The sequence below is a fragment of the Vidua chalybeata genome, chromosome 21 (assembly GCF_026979565.1).
Source record: "Vidua chalybeata isolate OUT-0048 chromosome 21, bVidCha1 merged haplotype, whole genome shotgun sequence".
NCBI lineage: Eukaryota > Metazoa > Chordata > Aves > Passeriformes > Viduidae > Vidua > Vidua chalybeata.
The window spans coordinates 70,949-88,154 of record NC_071550.1 but is presented as its reverse complement, the minus strand read 5'-3'; the positions used below and the strand labels follow the sequence as shown (position 1 = coordinate 88,154).

General features: G+C 39.0%; 3 protein-coding genes across 10 annotated transcripts in view; 2 read left to right on the top strand and 1 right to left on the bottom strand.

The window, feature by feature from the left end:
• Window positions 1–5,075, top strand: part of RALGPS1 (Ral GEF with PH domain and SH3 binding motif 1) — a 78,436-nt gene extending 73,361 nt beyond the window's left edge. For 2 of the 4 annotated variants that reach the window (XM_053962082.1, XM_053962081.1), the window contains 4 exons: window positions 124–216; window positions 391–496; window positions 1,884–1,975; window positions 2,364–5,075. In XM_053962082.1, the coding sequence (XP_053818057.1) occupies window positions 124–216; window positions 391–496; window positions 1,884–1,975; window positions 2,364–2,393 (321 nt within the window). In that variant the 3' untranslated portion in view covers window positions 2,394–5,075. Of the gene's footprint in view, window positions 1–123; window positions 217–390; window positions 497–1,148; window positions 1,280–1,883; window positions 1,976–2,363 lie in introns of those variants that run through there. The other 2 variants (XR_008434440.1, XM_053962084.1) reach the window with 2 other exon arrangements.
• A 650-nt stretch (window positions 5,076–5,725) lies between these two features.
• Window positions 5,726–9,732, bottom strand: LOC128798718 (uncharacterized). Its single transcript, XM_053962495.1, has 5 exons — window positions 9,711–9,732; window positions 8,867–9,287; window positions 7,917–8,051; window positions 6,745–6,860; window positions 5,726–5,922 (listed from the first exon to the last, which is right to left on the bottom strand). The coding sequence occupies exons 1-5, from the start codon at window positions 9,730–9,732 to the stop codon at window positions 5,726–5,728; spliced, it is 891 nt and encodes a 296-aa protein (XP_053818470.1).
• On the top strand, window positions 8,307–16,670 carry LOC128798504 (uncharacterized). 5 transcript variants are annotated; one of them, XM_053962092.1, is made up of 2 exons: window positions 8,307–8,871; window positions 14,798–16,670. In XM_053962092.1, the coding sequence occupies exon 2, from the start codon at window positions 14,858–14,860 to the stop codon at window positions 16,163–16,165; it is 1,308 nt and encodes a 435-aa protein (XP_053818067.1). In that variant the 5' UTR covers window positions 8,307–8,871; window positions 14,798–14,857; the 3' UTR covers window positions 16,166–16,670. The 5 variants fall into 5 exon arrangements, with proteins under 5 accessions (XP_053818067.1, XP_053818068.1, XP_053818069.1 ...); XM_053962093.1 differs by lacking the exon at window positions 8,307–8,871 and adding an exon at window positions 9,183–9,355; XM_053962094.1 differs by lacking the exon at window positions 8,307–8,871 and adding an exon at window positions 12,049–12,980.
• Window positions 16,671–17,206: the final 536 nt, after the last annotated feature.

The following is a 17,206-nucleotide window of genomic DNA, read 5'->3' as shown; positions in this document are numbered from 1 at the left end:
TATCTCTATTTCTTCTATTGCTTCTGAAATTAACTTTGGTAGCACTTGGACTTGCCTGTGAATAAATTTTTGAAATGTCAGAGATATGCAGTTTTTCCTAATTTTTTTTCCTTTTTCATTCAGCTCTCCTCATGGACTAGATACTGGGTCATGCTTTCAGGATCAACTCTTCTGTACTTTGGAGCAAAAGCTTTAAGAGGCACTGAAAGAAAACATGTGAGCTTTAAATTTATTCTAAAACCAAAAATTGAATACTCATAAGTAGATCTGGAAGGGCATCCAAAGTGTACTTTCTGTTCCAGGCTAAGCCATATTTCTGCACAACTTCTACAGTCAAAAGTTAATCTCTGCTACAGTCTCAGCTATGACTGACTTGTCTGTCTTTTCCAGTATAAATCTACACCTGGGAAAAAGGTCTCCATTGTAGGCTGGATGGTGGCACTGCCTGATGACCCAGAGCATCCTGATATTTTCCAGCTAAATAACCCTGACAAAGGTAGATATTGCAAGATGGACAATGTCTGCATTACATTTCTGTGACAGGAAGTAGATTAATATATATTAATGAGCTTGTAGATTACAGAACTTGCAGTGGCACTCATAAAAGACTGAAGAGGGAGAACTTCAATACAGAATTTTCAAGGGAGGTTACAAATTGAATGGAACATATTTCTACAATATGCTGTGGTGCTTCTGTGCTGCCTGCAGAGAGATTCCTTTATTTTGACAGTTACTGTAAGTTTTGCAGAAATTCCTCAGCTAATATGAGATTGCAGCACATCCACGTATACATTGATCTCCAAGTCTCTGAATAGCTTCCTTAAAATCAGTCAGTATCAAATCATGACTTACACTGAGACCAATTAAAATATCAAACCATTTACCAAAATAAGTCTGCAAAGTAATTATTACTTTTTAATAATGAATTTTGCAGTGCCATAACTTATTTCCCTTGATTAATCTTGAAAAACTTCAAAAGATAAGAAAACTCCTGAAATTATTTTGCACTTTGAGTGGCTGCTTACAGGTTCTTGAGGCTTTCTTCAGTTTCCATGTTTTCAGCTTTGGTGCTGGATATGGAGTCCCATCTACTCTGTAAAGTGCATCATCTGGGTGTTAACTAAAATGCACAAAATATTTGATTGCAGGAAACAATTTGCAGTAGGACATTGAAGAAAACTAAGTTTACAAATATGAAAAACTTTAACAGAAGCCTTGATGAGAAGAAAGCCAGGATTAAATTAGATCTGACCTGCGGCGTATGAAGTCCCCAGTTGTGGTATAACCAGAAACATTTATTAAAAGTGTATATAGCTTTTATAATATTTTCACTATCAGATTAGAATATCACACGCCTGGATAGCCAATACTGTAACTGTTCATGCATCTGCTAACCAATAATATAAGGGATCACATTCCTAGTATTCACGTCAGCATTTTTTCTTTAAATTAAGTGCTTGTATAACAGTTTTTTCTGCCAACTACTGAAGTTTTGCTGCCTGTTACATTTTAGAAACTTTGTTACATCTCTCCTTACTTGGCTAAATAGTTCTTGTTCTTCTTAACCAAGCGGGCTTTGTTCTCTTATCACTAAGCGTTATTTTCTTGCCGCACACCCACCTCCGTGGTCTTTTCTGTGGCTGTAATGCAGCATTTCTGCCTATGAGGCCACATATGTTCTCATACTTGCTTCACCCAAGAATTGCTGGGTAACATGCCTCACATGGGCTCTGCTATATTAGCAGCATCATGTTTGAGCATTTGAGGTGCATATTAATTTAAGAGTTTACTTCAGGACTTTGGCTTCTGCACAGAAATCAGAGTTCTTTGAAACTACATGTCTGTCTGCGAATTCTGAGTCTTGCATTTTCTTTTTTTTGTAGGCAATGTGTACAAGTTTCAGACTGGTTCAAGGTTTCATGCAATATTATGGCATAAACATCTGGATGACGCGTGCAAAAGCAACAAGCCTCAGGTAAGGTTGTGAAAACTATTTCTACCCACTTTTTCCTATTTTCCAGAAAATCCTTACTAGAAAAGTTACCTCTTTCAATCTGTGTGCACACACATTCCTGTGAGGACAGACATAATTCCTCATTCTGTACATTGATCAATTTTTTTCAATAGGAGAAAGAAAGATTATTTAAAATTAGAGAATTCCCATCAAATGAGGTTTTATGCAGGTCTAGCTATTGGTTTGGTTACCTTAAGAGCATATAACCTTTGTTCTCAGTTGCTTCATCTCTTCTTTAGAAGGAACTGTCTCATGGAAAATGAAAGCAACCATACTAGGATGGACTCAATGATCTTAGAGATCTTTCCCAAATGTAATGATTCTATGAGTAATTTACAATCTCTTCCAGGTACCTGCTAATCTAATGTCATTCGAATAATTTCCTCTCCTACCTGGTGTGACTTCAAGTGCCAAACTGAAGAAACAGGTTATTGTTCTCTAAGGAGGAAGAGGAGAATGGTTTTCCTGACATGAGCCAGCCACAGATATTTCAGCACTTTCCTATGTAACTTGAAAGTGATTCTGACACAGCTTTTAAAAGCAGAAAGTGAATGTTATCCCTAGGACCAGATAAAGTCTCATGCACTGAATGAAAGCAGACAAGTTACATGGACAGAAGATTCATCCTGACTCCTGCAGGATTCTAGAGCCCTCAGCTATTTGTGGTCAGAGACTGCATGAACTGATATTTGGCCGCAAACTGAGCACTATATCTTCTGCCTGTTCTTTTTCAAATGGTTCTTTTTATTGTTAAGCTGCTTTGTGTGACTGAAGAATATTTGGCCCATGTTGGGTTTCAATTCTTTCTAATGCACAGAATGATTGACAGTGTTAACTTGCTCCAAAGTGTCAATTAGAATAGAAAATTGTGGAACAACATTTTTATAATCTAAGTGCACTGAGTTGCTTGGCAATGTGGCTGCCTCAAATTTTTTATCAAATCTCTGGACAATATGCTGTTCATATTTGAGCTATTTGGGAAAAATGTATTTTGGCATAGGACAGTTGGTTTTCATTCAGTTATTTTGCTCAGGAATACACTGGTAGTAGATTTAAGGTTGTTTATGTTGTGCAGAAGTTTGTCTTTCATTCTTTTACCAATGGCATAGTTGCTTATAAATTTGGTGTTTTGGTTCAGTCTGAACGTTGTTAATTTCAAATCCTTTAGCACAAGGAAGCAGGTAATCAGGTGTTATGTATCACATGGCCCTGGCTTCTCAGAATAAATCCATATCATTGTTTCTATTCTGTCCTTCTGTGGACAACTTTTGGCTCCACTCAATTCCAGTATGTGTTGTGACTTCAGGACATTAGTACTGGTAGATGGTACTGCTATTATAAAATCATGGTGGCAGTGAAAGACTGTCTAACAGTGGAGCAAGTACAAAGTCTCCACATCAATATCCAGAGAATAAATGAACAAAAAGCAGAAGTGTAACTGGGCCTTCTCCTCCGAAGGAGCTCTCTCTGTGCTGTATTCCTGCTGTACCCTGGCACTCCTGCAGTCAGAATAGTTTTCTGTTCATATGTTACATTCATCACTTTTTCTTTTTGAAACTCTTTTGCCGTATAGCATCATTATTCAGACTTCACCAATCACCAGAAAACCTCTTCTGACTTTCCTAAGATTGTGTAGAGGAGGAATTGGCAACTCAGCCTCTAACTTACAAACCAGGAACACCATTAAAGTCAGTTTAAGTGAACAGAACCTCTTCTAGAACAAGCTCCCTGGCATTAGCAGTATGTATTGTGTGGACTTCCATGATTTTCTACATGTTAATTTTGAAACTTCTCTAACAACAAGGAGAAAAAAACATCTGTATTGTTAAATGTAGGTCAAAAGTAAATTTACTCTTCTTTTAAGAGTTCATGTTACAATCCTGAAAGCCTAATACATACCAGGTCTTCAAGAAAAACAGTTCCTGATGAGAACTGCGTTTAGATCCTGGGACATGGGAAAGCGTATGTAAAGTTATCAAAATTTATTTGATAACTGAGGAACTGTGTGAGAAAAGTGGTAATTAAAAATATATTGTTTTTTTCTTTCTTTGTTAACTTAAGACAACTTTGAACTAGGAAAAACATGGTTATCTGCAAGGGCAGAGCATCGAATGCCATTAGAGATGGTATAGAAGCTTTTGAATGTGGTAATATCCTGTCAGCAATAAATGAATTCAGGCTGTTAGGCTATGATATAGTCTGAATTATTCTGCACCTGTGGATTTTTGTGATTAGTCATCAATGACATTAAACATCTTTTCTGTATAGCACAATTGTGAAATTGCTGCAGAGTATTGAGAAATTCGGATTGATGGCAGTGAAAGAATAATGACAGCAGTGAAAGAATACTAGTAAAACATCTTAAACCAATTCTAAATTAGTCTTTAAGTATTAAACAGTTCGTAGCTGCTGATTAGAGGTGTTATGATGCCATTTACCTGGTACCTGCTATTACCAGGTACTTCAACGGGTAATTGAAAGCTGCTATTGAAATACAATAGGTTGCCTATCACTACTGATTGTTACAGCATTTTCACAAAAAAAATATCACAAACCATACAAGTTTTCCTCCATCAAAGAGAACAACTACAATAGTTATGTAAAAGTAAACATTATGTCATAATTACCATTTTCAGAATTGTGAAGATATATTAACTATAGGTAATATTATTCGTTTATTAAATGTACATTTTTTATGTAATTCAGTGCCAAAATGCATGTTTTTCCAAATAGCACTAAAATGAGGCAAAGAAACTAGTTTTCAAAGTGAGACTGACTTGTCACACTATAATGTTAAACAATTTCAACATTTTGGTTTGTTTTGTGTGGAAACTGTTGCACTATTTTTGGCTGTGTTTTTCAGCAGTCCACTGCATGCCATTTGTGTAAAGGATTCTTTCTATAATTCTTGTGAACTGTCTCACCTGTAAGTACTCCGGTGTTGGAATCTAGGTTTTTGGCAAAGTATTTTGTTACCTCAGTCTTGTATCGAGTTGCTGCATTTTTCAGTTTGTTACATTGATAATAATGATTGTTTTGCTAATTAAATACTTTAATGTAAAGAAAGTTTGTTTACTACAACAGTAATAGCATTTGGTTGTAAGTTTAAAAATGTGCAGGGTACGTATGCTGTTGACAATAAAATATTCTGAAAAAGAATAGTAAAGGTACAGAAGGAATGTTTTAGCTCAAAGGCAGGATGCATGTTTTATTTGTGAATGAATTGTAATATAATTGAACAGACTTTGTAGAGCACAGTGTCTAGCCGTTTAGTAGTATAAATACAACAGAATCAACATTTCTAGGATAAAATTGAAAAAGCCTCCAAATTTGCAACTTTTTCAAGTGAGATTTGGAAAGTCCAAAGAAGTAGAGACAAACGTAAATTTCTTTGCTCTTCAAATTTAACTCAGCAGGTTTGCAGGTTTGACAACAAACTGAGTGATGCAGTTGCCACACTTGAAGACTGGGGCCTGGACAAGCTTGATGAGTGGCTCGGGCTGACACAATTCTAATTAAAAGATCAAGAGAAACTCTGCTGAGAAGGACTTGGGGGTGCTGGTGTATAAGAGGCTGGACATGTCCTGGCCATGTGTGCTGGCAGCTCAGAAGTCAGCCATGTCCTGGGCTGCATCAAAAGCAGTGTGGGCAGCAGGTGACAGGTGATTCTGCCCCTCCACTCAGCTCTTGTGAGACCCCATATGGAGTGCTTCATCCAGCTCTCAAGTCCTTGGTGTAGGAAAGATGTGAACCTGTTGCAGTAGGTCCAGAGAAGAGGCACAAGAACAATCTAGAGAGCTGGAGCACCTCAGCTATGAGGAAAGGCTGAGACAGATGGAATTGTTTAGCCCAAAGAAGAAAATGCACCAAGGAGATGTTATTGCCACCTCTCAGTACTTGAAGGGGACCTACAAGAAAGATGGGGACAGATTTTTTTAGTAGGGCCTGTAGTGGTAGGAGAAGGGATTATAGTTTAAAAGAAGGTTGATTCAGACTAGATATATGGAAGAAATTTTTTGCAGTGAGGGTAATGAAACACTGGGTTGGCCAGAGCAGTGGTGGATACCCCATCCCTGGAAGTGTTCAAGGTCAGGTAAGACTGGGCTCTGGTTGAAGATGTCCCTGCTTGTGGCAGGGGACTTGGACTATGTGATCCAACTAAAACCATTCTATGATTTTATTTCTTATGCAAGGTAAATAAGGTCCAGATTATGACTGGCAATGAAGGCCCTTTAATTTCTGCAGAAACATAATTTCATGATCAGTTGCCTGAGAGAGATATTACATGTGAAGATGAGAGCAAAACAAGCAAATATAAAAAAAGTTACTTCTACAGCAGAACAGGAAAGCATATGTCCTTTTCCTGAAGTAGACTCCTTTTCCTGTTACTCCCGAGAAACAGGAAGAGTGTTTAAAGACTTTTTTATTACTTGGTAGTCTTGGAAATAAGTTGGATCTATATAATTTTCCCTCAGGATTATGTCCAGTGTTTCATTGTAAATATTTTATAGAGGAAGCATCTGTAAGTGTCTCTCATATCTATCAGAAATGGTTCTTTTTACTAATAGCATCAGTTAAAACGGGAAAATTGACTAGAATTTTTTCTCTTTTCCATAGGTAACAAGATAGAAAATAAACAAAGTGAGCTTGTTAGGAAGGAGAACCAACAATCATAATATCCCAGGCTGACACTGTTACGGAATCAAATTGCAGGGGGGAGAGAGGACTACCTTCTGCATTGCCATGTTTCACTATAAGGTAACGTGCTTTTGTCATACAACACCCAAAGATAAGTACTGAAGAGTTCATTAAATGCTCATTATGTCCAAGCATCTTGTCTTGTAACCTGGGAGAGAGTAAAAAAAGAAATATTAAATAACTTTGTTCCTATTCTGGATGCTGTGCAAGGTGTGCGAGGGTGGGCACTAGCACATAGAATTAGTTTTACTTTGGAAATAATTAATGGTTGATTGTGGTATTTCCATAGCTGTGATTGATTACTCTGGAGATTTGTCTATCAAATTCAGAAAATACACCGTATCTTGGAGAGCGTTTACAGGTCTCACTAGAACCCAGATGTAAGAGCATCTCATAATTATATTAGGAAGGATAGAAACACCCATTTTGCATCAGCTAAAACACAGTGGTCCATAAGAAAGTGCAGATTGTAGTGAACTGGAGGAAGTATCTTTTGTATTTCTGGACTTTGTAGCCATATTCTTTCTCCCAGAAATCAGGTTCAAGGAAGAATAGACTGTGGTGGAAGAATAATTTGGTGTTGCAAATGATTACTTTCTTCAGATGATCCATGTTTTGGGTTTGCGAGCATGATGTAATTGAGTATAAAGCAAACAAGCAAGGTCAGAAAACAGATTTGTTCTAGCATGGGTGTAGAGTCTATCAAATTCTGCAGAATAAAAATAGCAAACAACCAGCTAACTAAATTATTTTACATACAGTTTGTTAATGATACCACTGTCTTAATAAAATACAAAACAAAATTTCTGAACACAAAGGAACACCCTAGAACACTTGGAAACACTGGAAGATAGTTGTAGTAAATGGTTACCATTTCTTGTAATAATACAAAACTATAAAATTGAGCCACACATGAACACAATAAATATGTCTTATCTTGTTGAAGGTAATGTCATACTTTCTCATGGGGCAAACAGACAAAAACATGGAAGGCAAGAGAAGGGGCAACTGGTGCAGAAGGTGAAGGTTTCAAAAAAAACCCACCAAGCAAGTTCCTTTTAGATTACAAGATATTCTTTGCTTGCATTCAAATACAGCATACTTGGAAGTCCAACTAGTCCTGTGTGCATTGTTTAGCAGTCCAATTGTTTTAATTCTTTCAACAAATGGGGGAGGGAGAGGAAATAGTTTTTATTTCACCTACCAGCCTCCAAGAGTGTACATTTGTAACTGCTGAGGAGACTTGATCTTCAAATCCTGCTGTGAGTTTTTACTGGCTTCCCCCTCCTCCCCCGTCCCAGCCTTGGCTTGCACCATGGGGGGTATACATCCTTTGGCACTAGAAAAGAAAATCTCACCACAGAACTCCTACGAATGCCAACCTTGTATTTTATTGTAGAAATGATTCAGCTATCACGTCTATCTCTAAAAGTAGACAGGACTCCAGTAAGCTACTGGATTTTTATCATTATTATAATTTTTATAGTTATTATCATTAATTATCAATTTCCCTGTACTTTTTTTAATTGACCTGCATTTTGAAAATGTAATGGCTAGTTTGTGTTTCTCCATTTTACACAAGTTAATTTGACAGGCGCCGAGGTCGAATCCGAAGACCTCCTCGAGAACAGTGCACCACTGCTGAGGCCCTTCTTTTGCACTGTGCCGTCTATGCCGTTCATTTCCAGAATGTGGTGTGTGGGAGCGTTCCCCCTCGGCGCACAGCACGGGTAATCAGCGCTCCGGAGCCGCTAGCGTCCAGATCTGCGGCGGGATGGGCAGCTCTGCCACCCAGAACGCACCGCCGGCACGGACCGGCCGCATTAGCGTCCCGGGGCCGCCGCGCTGCCCCGTTCGCGGTCTTACCCTGGGCCTCCGTCACCAATGGCTCGCGGAAGCTGCGAGAGCAGCGGGAGAGGCAAGCGTGGCGGGGAAGGCCGCGGCCCGTCCCGGGGGTCCCTCCGGCCGAGGCCGACTCCCCGCCGCTCGCCGAGCGAGACCTTGGAGCAGCGCTCCGGCGGGGCCGCTCGCCGGCCGGCGGTGCCGATGCCGTGCACAGCAAGCCGCGCGGAGGCACCGGCACGGTTCGAAGCGACGAGCAGCTGCCTCAAGCGGGAACGACCCCGCCCGGACCACGCCGGGCGGGGGCTCTACCTGAGGTACGGCCGGGCAGGGGCGGGGGGGGTTGTCTCCGCAGCCGCCGCCGCCTTCCCGGGCAGGAGGTGAGGGGACGGAGCGCTCCCGTCAGCCCCGGGCCGTAGAGGCGTGTTGCGGTTGCTGTTGGTACCGCAGAGGGAGCCAGGTACGAGACGCGAGGGTTCCAGGAGCGCCGACCCAGCTCCGCACAGCTCTGGCGGCGGTGCTCGCTCGGGGCTCCGCCGGCGGCGGCGGCTTTGCCCGGCCCGGCGCGGGAGGGCGGTCCCGCGGGACAGGAAGCCGGGCGCGCTGCCGGCTGTGTGAGCGCCTGGTAAACCTGCCCGGAGCGGGGTGGAGGTCGGGCAGCGGCACCTGCTCGGGGTCCTGTGACTGGCAGCGCTCGCAGGAGAGGCGCGACAGATTCGGGATTTTTTTTCCACTCAAGAAATAGGAGGATGGTGATCATCTGTAGCATTACTTTTCAGTAGTGGGGTTAGCTGCTTAACGGTAAGTTAAAGGGATCTATTAATTGTCCAAATCGGGTTTTCTGAGTCTCTGTCTGAATTCGTACTAAGGGTGGAGGTTAACTTTAGATTTGAAGAATGCAAAACTCCTCCAAAGCTGTGGGTTAATCCAGGTAGGTAGCTCAGTCCTCACCCTTCCTCTTGCAGTGGGGCGGGGATAGAATCAGAAAGGCAAACGCGGGAAATCCTATGGGTTTTCCCTGAGATGAAGACAATTTAAAAGGTAAATCAAAGCAGCATGCAAAACAGAATGTGTAATCTATCCATTATGTCCCCTTAGCAGGCATGTTTCTAGCCATTTCCAGGAAATGCAGGACTTCATCAGGTTTAGCAGCGACTTGGGAAGCCATATGCTGTCATGTCGCGTGTTTCCCCTTCTCCTTCTTCCCCCAGCTTAGATGGTTGAGCACGGCATCATATGATGTGGAATAGGCCTTTGGTTGGTTTGGTTCAGAAGTCCCAGCTGTGTTCCATGTAAACTTCTTGTGCCACCCAACTCCTGGGACAGGAGCCACAGAGATGGCCTTGACTCTGCATAAGTACTGTTCAGTGATAGCCAAAAATCGGTGTGTTTGAAGCACTTGCTTTGGTCACAAAACACAACACCCTGCTAGCTACTAGGAAGAAAATTAACTCGGTCCCAGCTAAAAAAGTGTGAAAGAAAAAAAATTGAAATAACAGTCTTTTAAATGTAATGCAGTTTTTGTTTTGCCCAATCTGTTTGATTTTCAAAGGACACAAAGTTTAAATGTTTACAATAGGAGGAGTTTGGCTTAGGGATGTACAGCAGATTATAATGGAGAAGTTTCTGAGTGTATACAGGGAAGTGTGGGGTTTGTCAGTTCTAATGGCACAAAATAAGTACAACTGTATATTGGCAGTTGTATGACAACACTGTATATTGTTCTGGCTTATTGTCTTTGGAATAGAAATCGACACTTTTTTTTTTTTTAGAGTAGTATTTTATTAGTGGAAAAATACTGCCTTCAGTTTAATCCTTCAAACAATATGCTTTGGACTTTGGAACTTATAAAAGAGGGTGGATACCTGGTATGTCTTTTTTCCTGGAAAAAGTAAGCTATCAAAAGATTAACAACAGGCAATTGAGATAAAGATGGTAAATTGTTGTTCATATTTGCTAATATTAACACTGTGTTAATAACACAGTGATCTGTGGTTCTGCTTTTGACAAAAATCATAAACTAAAGGACAGAGAATAACTTTTTTCAAAAATGGTAAGTTTTGTAAGGCTGTTTTTCTAGTGGGGGGTTTTTAGCTAGACCCTGGATAAACAAGGATTAGGTTGTTTCTTTTTCTTGCTGAAGCTACTACTTCATATTAGCAACTCAAACTCTGCGGTCACCTCTTGTCACTTGCCCTCTATCCTTACCCTAGACTGGGAGATAAAGTAATAAGATGAGAGGTAATGCAGTGTAGACATTGTCAAGATACTGAAATGAGCAGCCTAAATAGTTGTCAGCCATCTCCATGCAAACAAAACAAATTACAAAGGAAAGCCACAATGCATAGAGCATGTGACGGAGATTAATTATTACTCAGGAATGACTCTTGAATTAAATTAGCAATTGGTACCAGCTTTTAGTAAGGACAGTGCTAGTTGTGGAGGGTTTTAGAAAGATGTTGGAAAAGAAGGTCTGAAAATAGAAGTTGGCCACCAAAGGTAAAAACAACATCCAATTTGAAGGCGATAAAAAAATTCAATTTCAAAATTCTAAAAAGACAAGCTATTGGAAGAACCTGTAATGGGAGATTAATAAATGTATTGTGAGCATAGTGGTTACAGTGTGGCTAAAGCATGAGGGATTCCTTGGTTTAGGACAGGGAAAAAAAGATGATTTAAATATATAAAAGTTTGTAAGTGTATTCTTGATCCCATACAAGGTTTTAGAGTAAATTTTAGCAGGACTGTGACCAACGAAATAAGGAGAAACACGATTAATTTGAGCAGCTCAATCTAGTGAAAGATGTCTCACTTACAGCAAGGGGATTGGGACTAGATATTTTAAAGTTCTGTCCAACCCAAGCCATTCCATGATTCTAACCGTGACAAGAGCTCTTTATTATGACCTTGCTGCAGAAGAAAACATTGTGTAACTGCACTTGCCTGACTGGGCAGATGCATCAATTGTAGGCTGATGACAAGCTCAGATGTATCTGTGCAACATGTTGCATCTCCAAAAAATGTAATCCTAGCTCACATTAATAAAGAAAATTTCCAACAAAAATCCAACATACAAATGGATAAGGTACAGACATTTCTAGTCTCCTGTACTAGAGAGTAATGGAAACTGAGCCAACTGCAGAGAAACAATTGGTGAAGAAAGACTGTTTCTTATGACATGGTTTTACCTTTCATTCAACTAATTTGTTGAATGAAAAGGTAATGAACATGAAGATGAGGAGGTGATACTACTGCAATCTGTCAGGGTGGAGGAAGAAAGCCTGTTGTATTTTTAAGTGGAATACTGCAAAGTAGCCATTGATACCATTAGCTAAATTTAGTATTAAAGTAAATCTGCATCATTTCTGTCATATTTACTTGCATATTAATTGGAATTAAAAAATGCAAAATCGAAATGAATTGTTACTATAAAAGAAGAGCATTTAAATATGCTGAAAGCGTACTTTTAAAGTTAAAACTTGCCATTTTACCCTTTTTATAGTGAGGAAATATAAATTTAGTGTTCTTAATTACACTGACTTCATGTATTTTATGACTAACTATTTGTGCCATTTCTTTCAGGAGAGCAAAATTAATGAGTTGTGTTGAGGAAACCGTGAATTTCACTCATCAAATAACTACGTATTTCTTTTCTTTAAGATTCAGTGTTCTGATGTGTCTTTGAGCTCTTGATTTTGCTCTTTTTCTTAGCTTCTGGAACTCGCTGTTGTTTCAGCACTCGCTGTTGTTTCAGCACTCTCTCACAGTTCCTAATCAGAATTTGTATCTACATGTTCTAACTAGGCCTTATAGCATGTTATGAAAAAAATGTTTGTGCAAGAAATGCAGATATATATTGTGTATTTTTCTGGTTCTTTTTAAGTATGTGTGCAAACTGGGTTTATATCAACATGCAAGATTAATTTTCAGAAGAAAACTTCAGTAGCCTTAAAAAAATCCATGAAAAATGTTTGGTTTTCTTCAGCAGCTCCATACTCATTTGTAATTTAAATTAAGTTCTTACAACACAACTGTGTACTTTGCTCAAGAGCAGGAAAACTTGTTTTTCTGGTAGGTGTGGCTGCTGATACATTAAAAGAGCAACAGCTATGTGAAATAAAATGTACCAGGAAGTATCTTAGATAATGTACCAGTTTTTCTCCTCACAGTATTTTTCTGTATTGAACAATTACTGCAATTTACCTTAAAAGTATTTAAGTTTTTATCTGTTTAAAATAAACAAGGTATTTTATTTTAGCAAAATAACTTAGCAAAAAATGAATGGAGGACTGAACAGAACCTCACTGTGCTATCTACTTTAAAAGTACTTTTTCCTTTGCAGTGTTTGCTGTTCAAAACCCAATTGAAAAGATATCTCTTTTTCTTGTTAGTTATTTATTGCTAGAAAAAGCAGAAGAAAGAACAGGTAATAAATTTATTTGTTACTTACTGTTGACATAGTTTGATTTTTCTTTAATTAAAAAATAGTTATTCTGTAAGATCAATATTTTAAGTCATAAATAGATAAAACTGAGGGGAAGAATGTTAAATGTGACCTTCTCTTCGTAAGAATGCTAAAATATATAACATCCTTGGAATAAGAATGCTTGGGGGAAGCCTCTACTTTAGAATGTATCATAAAAAGACTTAAAAAGTTTGAGTTGATTCAGTCACCAATCTCCAGCTGGAAGTCGTATGGCAATAGCAGACTCTTACTATGTATTTGCTGTTCTGCTCTCAATTTTAAGGACTTATGGGGATACTATCTCCATTTCAGAGATAGAGTCAGTGCTTTCTGCTGCTTCTTTTCTGCTTTGTGCCTAGTGTGATGTAGTGAGATTTTCGGTGCCCCTATGACTAGTCTCATCTGAAAAGCAATTTCTTGGTAGCTAGCAAAGGCTGCTGTAAATCACATCAGCCTTGGCATATGGTACATTTTCAGGGGTGTGTTCTGACTGTGGTTCTCCCTAGTTCACTTTTTCATGAAATAGCAATTGTGAAAATATGGTACATTATTTTGAGGGCACAGGCAATTATTTTTCGCCTGCTAGAAATGTTTTCATCATCTTATGCAATAGCATCAGTTCATTCCATCTCGGCATTTTACTCCACACTTCCTGCTGGCAGTTGGGGAAACTCTCTTCTACAAATGCAGTTTTCTGATATGACACGAATTTAATTAATCTGGGACACTTTTTTCTTCCCAAGAATCTCTGTGATACAAGCAGGCCTTTGAGGAGACTTGCTGTCACTTTTCTGTTTATGGATCATATCTGAATACCTAAATATGAATTTGTATAGAAAACTTTTATCTAGGCTCCACTTGTAGAAATCAGTGCTTGAGAGTGCCCTAAACTCCCACTCAGGCATTAACACTTGCTAGCACAAATGCTGCTGAAGACTTCGGTCATCGAGTCATTCAGGACTGCCTACCTGTTCCTGCAAGAGTTTTAAGCCCTAAACCCCAAATCATGCCAGGAGCTGAGCCAGCATTGATCCAGTGTGAAGAGGCCCAGATCTCTAGTAAGCATTAATATGAGATGACCTTTCCTGCAACTCCTGCCTCGTACAGGGTTACGTAGGGTAGAGTGGCAAACTGAGTTTTATACCTGCATAGATTTCACCTGCCTTTGCTGGATTTTATGAATTGACTTTCCTCTGTGTGTATGGTCTCATCTGTGGTGATCTGCAAGTTAGGGAATGAATAAATTAGTGATTATATCTGGATCCTTGTGTGTAATCCACAATTAGCATATTTATTATGAACTTGATTAATTCTATATACATTTAATTTATCTGCCTCTAGCTTGTCTGTGAGAAGTCTGGTTGAGTTTGGTTTTTTTAAACATAATTTACATACACACTGTATAGGTGGAAAAAAAAAAGTTTTGCTTTGCTTTAAGAATTACTGCCTAGTTGTTAAATTGGATATTCTAAAATTTGGATTCTTGAAAAAAATACTCCTTGTATTGCTGTATATAGACCTCTGTTATATTTTTCTACAGAACCCTCCATGTAGAGAAACTGCTCCACGCATCTGACAAATAGAGACATTCAGAGTGTCACATATCATACATATCATTAAATGCATGTTCTGTGTCTGGCTTTTCATAAAAGCACAGTAGCTGAGTCTCTGAGTAAGTCAGTGCACCATGATAGAGACTTACCCCCATCTTGTTTGTGAAATTCTTGAGCAATGATCATGGGTCAATATTATCTCATACTGCCTTTTCTTTTCTGCAGATAAGGCAGCATAAAGTGCAAGGACAAAGAGATTTGCATGGACATTCAGATACGTACAAAATGTTGTGTGCTGGGAAAAAATCTTACTTTGCTGCTGCTGTGTGCATTATGACTGTAACTTCAATGCTTGCAGTTTCTTATCTGAGGTTACAGAGACTTTCTCATCAGCCAAAAGTAATTCAAGAAAGTAGAAGATGTAGAGGGAAAATTGCCCTTAGCACAATAACAGCATTAGAAGGTAACAAAACTTTTATTATATCCCCATACTTTGATGACAGAGAAAGCAAAGTCACTCGTGTGATTGGGATTGTACACCATGAAGATGTAAAACAACTGTACTGCTGGTTCTGCTGTCAGGCCGATGGAAAGATATATGTATCAAAAGCAAAAATTGATGTTCACTCAGATAGATTTGGATTCCCTTATGGTGCAGCAGATATAGTTTGTTTGGAACCTAAAAATTGTGATCCAACACATGTATCAATTCATCAGTCTCCATATGGAAATACTGATCAGCTGCCGAGGTTTGAAATTAAAAATCGCAAGCCTGAGACCTTTTCTGTTGACTTCACCGTGTGCATTTCTGCCATGTTTGGAAACTACAACAATGTTTTGCAGTTTATACAGAGTATGGAAATGTATAAGATTCTTGGAGTACAGAAAGTGGTGATCTATAAGAACAACTGCAGCCATCTGATGGAGAAAGTCTTGAAATTTTATATAGAAGAAGGAACTGTTGAGGTAATTCCCTGGCCAATAAACTCACACCTCAGGGTTTCTTCTAAATGGCGCTTCATGCAAGACGGGACAGACATTGGCTACTATGGACAAATCACAGCTCTAAATGACTGTATATACCGTAACATGGAAAGGACCAAGTTTGTGGTTCTTAATGATGCTGATGAAATAATTCTTCCCCTTAAACACCCAGACTGGAAAACAATGATGAACAGTCTTCAGGAGCAAAACCCAGGGACTAGTGTTTTCCTCTTTGAGAACCATATCTTCCCAGAAACCGTATCTTCTCCCATGTTCAACATTTCATCTTGGAATACTGTGCCAGGTGTTAACATATTACAGCATGTGTACAGAGAGCCTGACAGGAAAGAGGTAATCAATCCCAGGAAAATGATAGTTGATCCACGAAAGGTGATTCAGACTTCAGTCCATTCTGTCCTACATGCTTACGGGAAGAGTGTGAATGTTCCCATGGATGTTGCCCTCATTTATCACTGTCGGAAGGCCCTTCAAGGAGACCTTCCCAGAGAATCTCTCATCAGGGATACAACACTGTGGAGATATAACTCATCATTAATCATGAATGTTAACAAGATTCTATCTCAAACCATGCTGCAACCTCAAAATTGAAACCTTGGTTATAAGGAGTAAAAGTGGAGAGCTACCTGTATTGTGGGAAGACAGAAGATACAATTTAAAGACCACATTACATTGATTTCCACATGGAGTCTACAATTTTCTGCAATTATTTAGGGAATCTATAGCAAAGCCATGAATCATTTAATGATACCAAGGGTCAATGCAGATTGCAGTATCTGTTCTGGGAAATGTACAATTTGTTTTCAGTTAATAATAAAAATCAGTATTTGTCAACTGATTCAAATAATGCAAAACAGTTTTCAACCTATGTACAAAAAGTACAAATACAATCATTAGTGTTAAAGGTAGCATTGCTTAATTCTTGCAGTTTGTATGTCACAGAGTACTAAATTTGTATGCGTCAATTTGAGTATAAGGTAGACAAATAATTGAGTCCAATCTTCCTTTCAGTTGTAAAAAAATTACCCCTTATGTTCTTGGAAATAGCGTATGTTAAAGATGTGATGGATTGTAACACTAAGCACAGCCATTGGAGTTTTACTGATAAAAAATGTCTTGTTCAACTGGGTTTTGGAGACATGTAAGTTTGAGAAGAGTGATTGCACCTGTTCTGAATTACTAAAGTGGTAAGTGCTGTGTTGGAAAGCTTTAATAGAGGCAAAGGATAGAGATTCATCTTAACAAAAAAGATACTTCGGTGAACCAAAAAGAACCTATTTCAAGGAGGAAAAAATAGATGGCCAAACAACTTCTATGAAACGTAATATTTTGTTGGGGTTTTTTTCCTGGCACCTTGAAGCCTCGTAGGAAAATGTTTTGTGAAACTTAGATACAAGTTGGATTTTAGTTCTTTTTGTGATGGGTAAGTTGAATTATATTGCTTCCTTGGTAGGTGTAAGAGTACAGAAGCTGCATTTTTTCCAACCTCTAGCTGGAAATAGTGGTAAGTAGTGACTTTTGCTGAAGGGCCAGACGGAAACCAAAGCAAACAGAAAAGCCATTTCCTCACTTGTCTCACAGTTTCAGTTTCACAATTTCAGTTTCTGTTTGATAAGCCCCCAGAACTACATG